The sequence below is a fragment of the Denticeps clupeoides genome, chromosome 8 (genome assembly GCF_900700375.1).
Source record: "Denticeps clupeoides chromosome 8, fDenClu1.1, whole genome shotgun sequence".
NCBI lineage: Eukaryota > Metazoa > Chordata > Actinopteri > Clupeiformes > Denticipitidae > Denticeps > Denticeps clupeoides.
Window position 1 is genome coordinate 21144610 of NC_041714.1, and position 6761 is coordinate 21151370.

Sequence of the window (6761 nt, forward strand, 5' to 3'; positions counted from 1 at the left end):
AATTAAACGCTTGCATTTGTCGGCTGTGCATAAAACGCGCGCGCCCGATACGCCCTCTGTCGTACCGGCTCCTGCAGTCGTTTCAAATGAAAAATGGAATCGAGTCGTTGGTAAAAAAAAAAATAAAAATCAAATGATAATAATAATAATAATAATAAAAAACATGCATTTAAATTTGTTGGAAATAATTAGCCGCCGGTGTGTGTGTGTGTGTGTGTGTGTGTTTTCGATGCGGCTGAAACGAACATTTCAGTCCTATTGTCTCTCAGCCTGTGTGTGTGTGTGTGTGTGTGAACGGTCTTATTGCTTTCTTTAAAACTCTCATCACGTGATTAAATAAAGTAAAACGAGTAAATATAGCTGTATCGGCGTCGCTGTCCCATGCGTGCATCCATTACTGTCGTTTTTATATAAAAGTCACTTAAATACATTTGGTGCATTAATGGCACTTTTTTAATAGTTTTTTTTTTGGCGCAGTTGATGCCGCCGGTCAGTCGTCGACGTCGATCTCCTCGTCCTCGTCCTCCGAACACTCTTTACTCGTCGTGTGGTCCGTGAACGGCGACGACGGCGACATCTGCAGCTGGCCCGCCGTCCTCGTCGGCGACTCCGGCCCCGGCATCCCCAGGGTCCCGTTGGCGCATTTCTCCAGGTCCGCCAGCTTGGCCATCTTCTCGAACGGCACGTTGCCCACGGCCTTGGCCGACTCCACGTCCGCCTTCATCTCCTCCAGGTCCCGCTTGAGCTTGGCGCGCCGGTTCTGGAACCAGGTGATGACCTGCGCGTTGGTCAGGCCGAGCTGCTGGGCGATCTGGTCCCGGTCGGCGGGCGAGAGGTACTTCTGGTACAGGAAGCGCTTCTCCAGCTCGTAGATCTGGTGGTTGGTGAAGGCCGTCCGGGACTTCCTGCGTTTTTTGGGGGTGTTCCTCTGTCCGAACAGCGTCATGCCGTCCCGTCCTGGCAAAAAAACAACAGCAGGCACATGGTCGGGTTAAAAAGCACGAGAAAAACAAGAACAATAATTACAACAACAACGATAATAATAACAATAATTACAACAGCAACTATTATTATTATTATACCAACAACGATAATAATTGTAATAATAAGAACAACATCAATAATAATAAGAAAAATTATGATAATGAGCATTAGCATTATTATTTCGTTTTTTTTTTCGATTTTTCTCTCCTCCTACGTCACTGTTCTCCACGTGAACTCACCTTCCGCCGCCTGCAGCACGCTGACCTCCAGGCCCTTGAACGTCTTGCTGGCCAGCTCCTCCAGCGCGCACAGCGGGGACGTCTGGGTGAGGAGGGCGCGGCCGGACAGGGGGTGTCCGGGGCCGGAGCGCTTCTCCGCCGCCGCCGCCGCCGCCGCCGAGATGCCGCACACGGCGTAGCTCCTGCGGACGGAGGGCTTGCTGAGGATGTCCTCGATGCTGAAGGGCGTCAGGGGCTTGTTGGAGTTGGCGGGCGGAGGAAGGTGGTCCAGCGGGCTGCGCCTCCTCTCCTCCACCGAGGCGCCTTTCGCGTCTTCTTTGGAGGTCATTCTGAGTCGGCGTCCCGGTCCAAACCAACTTTTTTTTTTCGTGGTTCGATTTTGTCCCAATAAAAAAAAAAACTAAACCAAACAATAAAAAGAATAAAAAACCTGCAGAATGTAAAAAAAAAACGGAAACGAATCCCCGCGACTACAGACACAAAGTCTGAACCATGCTGCTGCTGCTGCTGCTGCTGTTTTATTGCCGCGGGGCTGAGACGCTCCCGCTCCCGGTTAAAGTACCCGGATCTCCCGGTTTTACCGACACTGACCGGCGCTCCGACTTTCACTGACAACTTACTGTCGATCGGACGATAATCGATTACATCCACTTTTTTTAACCCCCTCCTTCTTCTTCTTCTTCTTCTCCTTCCTCCTCCCCTCCTCGCTCCTGGCCCGACTCTCCCTCTCTCCCGCTCCGTGACTACGGACGCCGGTAATTAGAGGGCAGGCCGGCCGGGGGAGGAGCCCGGCCCGATTACAATACTTAATGCTCGCCTCGTCCTTCCCCGAATCGAATTTCGTTTTATTCACTACCTCGCCGGGCTTTTAATTTCTTTTTATTTTTGCTGTGTTAATGTAGTTGGGGCGCAATGGATCTGAGCTTTTTTTTTTTCTCAGCGCTTTGTAGAAATTCCTTTTTTTTTTTTTTTTAAAATCAGCTCAGCCTGTAATAAAAGCGGAGAGAGAGAGAGAGAGAGAGAAAGAGGTGGGAACTCCTCAGTGTCCATAACTCAAGCGCAAAGGCCGCTTTACATCAGCAGCAGGATCATTCATCTCCAAAGAATCGTCGGTGCTGCTGATTTTTTTCTCTCTTACAAATATTGTTAACGTGGACAGATATTCGACTATTTAAAAAAAAAGAAATTCTGTATAATTCTCCGGAGATTTGTCTTCAGGAATGTTCTGGTGTTGGGGAGGAATGTTCCAGAATGAAGTCAGCGGATTCGGGATGATGTGCGGATTTTCGAGAACCGTTTTTTCCCTCATAGAAATTAAATTTATAATACGACAAAACAAAAAATTAATTAAAATAAAAACAACTGACCGCCGGGTTGTGTGAATTGGATAACGAAGATGCCGATTCCAAACTACATTTCTAAATTAATTCAAATCGAGGGGGGGCTTGATGAAAAAAGCAACATCACGCTGCATGTTTACAGGCTGAGGTCCTGATGTGTGTGTGTGTGTGTGTGTGTGTGAAGGGGACAGCCGGTGACGCGTTGGAAGATACCACTACTACGGCGCCGTACCGTGACGCGTCTCGACGTCACCAATTCTATCAAGTCCGTTAATAAAAAAAATATATTAGCAATATTTGCAACGTTTGTTTCGTGAATTTTTCTTAACTAAGCAGTTTGGCGATCGCAACGCTTATTCGAGAAATGATCATTTTCAAAGAGTGGCGGAATCAGCGAGGAACCGAGAGCTGCAATCCAGTGGGGAGGCGAGATTTTTACACGCAGCGTCACGGTCCACCCACGTTTCGTTAGAACAGTGATGCGTGTACGTCACTGCGTTCAAACATAACGAACAAAAAAGGATTACATTGCATACCGTGTAGAAAAAAAGGATTAAATTGCATACCGTGTGCAATTTTATTATTATCATCATCTTTCTCAATAAAATAATAACAATAATAACCAAACATCAAAAACAATAAATACGGTTTTGAAAAAATACGAATTCCGTCTCGGTGTTACGCGCCACTGCAGACGAACGAAAACTACATTTTGCTCCGCTCTTCTCAAACACTGAATTATTATTCATTATTCGACAGCTTCTAATAATATAATCATAATTACTGTATTATTTCCTTTTTAGACTTGATGTTGTAGTAGCCAGGCGCGAAGTATTTTGAAATTATGCGCATATGAATCATATCAGAGAATAAGACCTTCCCGTCATTCATCAAGATATCAGCGGGAAAACCCGCACTACGAATTGCTTATTTAAATGTTTTTGGTGAAGTAACTGAGAGAACTTTACACTTTTGCTGTCATGAAGAATTCAAGTTCACGGTTTATCTCAATGCCCCCGTTGAGATAAACCGTTTCTGTTCTTACATATATTATTATTATTATTATTTGCATCACGTTACGGGTTGATGCTTGTGTTACACCGCGCCGCCCGGGAGGGACACACCGCCGCTTGGACAGATGCCCGCGACTAAATGAACTCTTGTATTGACTGGCCTCTAGATGACGATGGCCTAATCCTACACGCAGATGTCTGTAATTATGGAGGCGATGGCTTCCCCACGCAGGACCGGGGAACATGCTGTAAGCTCCAACGCTGGCACGGATAGAGCCTCGCTTTTCTTTCTGTGTGTGTGTGTTTGTGTGTGTGTGTGTGTGTGGTTTGAATGCTGTTGTCGGGAACGAACATCCAAGCCGAGCCTCGTACAGGTCCCACCAGCCGCCCCGCGTTCAGGGCCCTGCCGAGCACCCGTGAGCACCGGCCGAGTTCAAGAATCCCAGGCGCAGTCCTACAAAGTCACGCCGTCTGGCTCATGGCGATGTCCGAACGTCATTACGAGAGGGCGGGGCTACGAATGTTGCCGTTTATGTCGCGTCCAGGGACATTCCGGTTCGACTCAGGCACGGAACATAACCAGTGGTTTCTGGGTGTGATGATGTTAAGGTGTCGGTTCGGGACGGGGAGGAGAAAGAACGATAGAGCAGCGTGCACGGCCTAAAAGGAGGCGTTAATGGTTCCTTCTCAGACCGGTCTCTTCCTGCTCAGCATCGTGTCTGTATCAGTAACGCTGGCATTTCGGAGGCTTCTGGGTAAGAAAGGGGTTGCCGGTTCTTATCTTATCTTATCTTATCTTATCTAAGATCTTATCATAAAAGCAGAACACACAATATCGTTGTGCCACCGTATGCTGTTCTGTTTCACAATGACAGTCACTTCCACTTTTTCCTTGGATTACTTCACATCGATCGTTTCTCCGACAAAATAGGAAAGAGAATTTCAGAGAAAGTGTTTATTTTACACAGGAAGGTGAATATGGCACCGACGTACGAGGCCGCTGCAGGCCGGCGACCAGACCCACACATCGGTGGGGTGAGTAATGACCCCCGGGGTCGGCCCGGGACCCCGGCGAGAAACCGGAGACGCGGCGGCTCGGTGAAACCGAGCGGGGCATCAAGGGCTACGCGAGACGCCCGAGTCCGAGGGAGGTCCGGAGGAGGACATGGAGGAATGCGTCCTCGGCGTTTAAAAAACGCGGCGGACGAAGGGGGACTCGGCCGAGGTGTGGAGCACGTAGAGACCACTGACATTTAAGGCTTAATTGAGGTGGTGGGGGCTGATGGGCGCTCTTTAAAAGACGCAAGAAACCGAAACACGAGATTGAGCCTCCCGATCACGTACAATCAATCTATCTGTCATACGGAAACGCTCGCGTCACATGGATTAAAAAAAAAAAAAAAAAACAGGGCCCCATCAGGCGCGTCAGACACGAAGGGAGCGGATAACAAGTAGCTCTGAGTCAGACGGGGCCAGACGTCCCGAGGCGGGCCAGAGAAATAGATCCCCTGCCAAGGCGCAGATATCTGGGGGGGGGGGGGGCTGTTCTGGTGAGGAGCAGCGAGGGGAGCGCCCATCCCTCACCGCCCCCCTCCGCTGGCTGGATTTAACCCATCACCCTTGGTGAGCAGTGGGCGGCCATGACAGGCGCCCGGGGAGCATGGCGGATCGGGAACCGAACCGGCGACCTTCTGATTACCCCCGCCGTCCCAGGTAAAGTAAAGTGAAGTTATTGTCACATGTGACACACAGCAGCACAGCGCACGGTGCACACAGTGAAATTTGTCCCCTGCGTTTAACCCATCACCCTTGGTGAGCAGTGGGCGGCCATGACAGGCGCCCGGGGAGCATGGCGGACCGGGAACCGAACCGGCGACCCTCCGATTGCGGGTCCGCTTCCCTAACCGCTAGGCCCCCGCCGTCCCAGGTAAAGTAAAGGGAAGTTATTGTCACATGTGACACACAGTGAAATTTGTCCTCTGCATTTAACCCAGCGAGCAGCCATGACAGGTGCCCTGGGAGCAGCGTGGAAGTGACGGAGCGAGGCGTCCGAGTATGAAAACGGCAAGAGGTCAAGAGGTCATCGCCATTCGCTTTGCACATCCTGCGCCAAGCTACTCCTGACGGGAAGCGGCGCGCTGGTGCTCCAACATCCTAATTAACAGTCAGAGCTCGTGGTGACAGATCAGTCATATCTGGCCGCATCTGGTGATCGGAGCTAATTTGGGCTCCCAGTTAACACTCCTGCGAGCAAATCCGCAGCGCTGTTCATTCTAACGAATGCCCGCTGACATCCAGACAGAAATACTCCCCCCCCGACTGCGAGCGCCGCTGCGACCGAACGAAGGCGGAATGCTTCACCTGCCTCACCCACGGGTCGCGCGGCCAAGAACACGGGAACAAGTCTAGAAGTTGCACACGGGAGCAGCGTGCAAAGAAAATGCAAAAATAAAGTAAGACGCAAACAGCGTGCTTATTAATATTCCTGGATTCTACTTCAGCGCAGGCCTTGTGCAGATCAGTAATACTCCCAACGGAGGATGACGTGAAACTGTTGATTACTGTTCATGGATGAACAGACACTGTGGGCGACGTCATTAGGGACCCATGCAGGATATTCGTTTTCACAGAACATCGGCATAGGAGACAATCATTTTATACATTTATTCAGTTTCAGGCTGTGAAATTTTTTTATTTTTTTTTTCTGGAAAAATTCAATTTTTATGACATAAGTTATCAGTTAATTGATATCGCTGAAGTTACATTTACATTTACGGCATTTACCACTTACTTATCAGCAGTAACAGGGACAGTCCCCCCCCAGAGACACTCAGGGTTTAGTGTCCTGCTCAGGGACACGATGGTAGTGAGTGGGATTTGAACCTGGGTCTTCTGTTAACCCACTAGGCTACTAGCACCCCGTAGTAACCTCAAATTAAGTAATCAATAAATGCGATGGATGGCACGAGGTGTTGCGTTTAATTCCAGATTAATCTCCTTTAATTTGAGAATAGAAAACTCAGGTGGAGATCAATAATATTCAGCATTAAACGCGGTCAGATGGACTAAGCAATTAAGGAACACATTGGAGAACCAGGAGATCTCTCATCTAGTTTACTAGAAGACGCAATTAGTGTGAGCAGACTGACGTTGAAACTGGACGGTGTGGTTTCCAACACTGGACC

At 49.1% G+C, this 6761-nt stretch overlaps 1 protein-coding gene across 1 annotated transcript; it reads right to left on the minus strand.

Annotated features, from left to right (window-relative positions):
* Positions 1 to 490: 490 nt before the first annotated feature.
* On the minus strand, positions 491 to 1551 carry lbx1a (ladybird homeobox 1a). The gene is made up of 2 exons (XM_028989979.1): positions 1224 to 1551; positions 491 to 957 (listed from the first exon to the last, which is right to left on the minus strand). Exons 1-2 carry the CDS (start codon positions 1549 to 1551, stop codon positions 491 to 493), a joined length of 795 nt encoding a protein of 264 aa, XP_028845812.1.
* Between the last annotated feature and the right edge of the window lie 5210 nt (positions 1552 to 6761).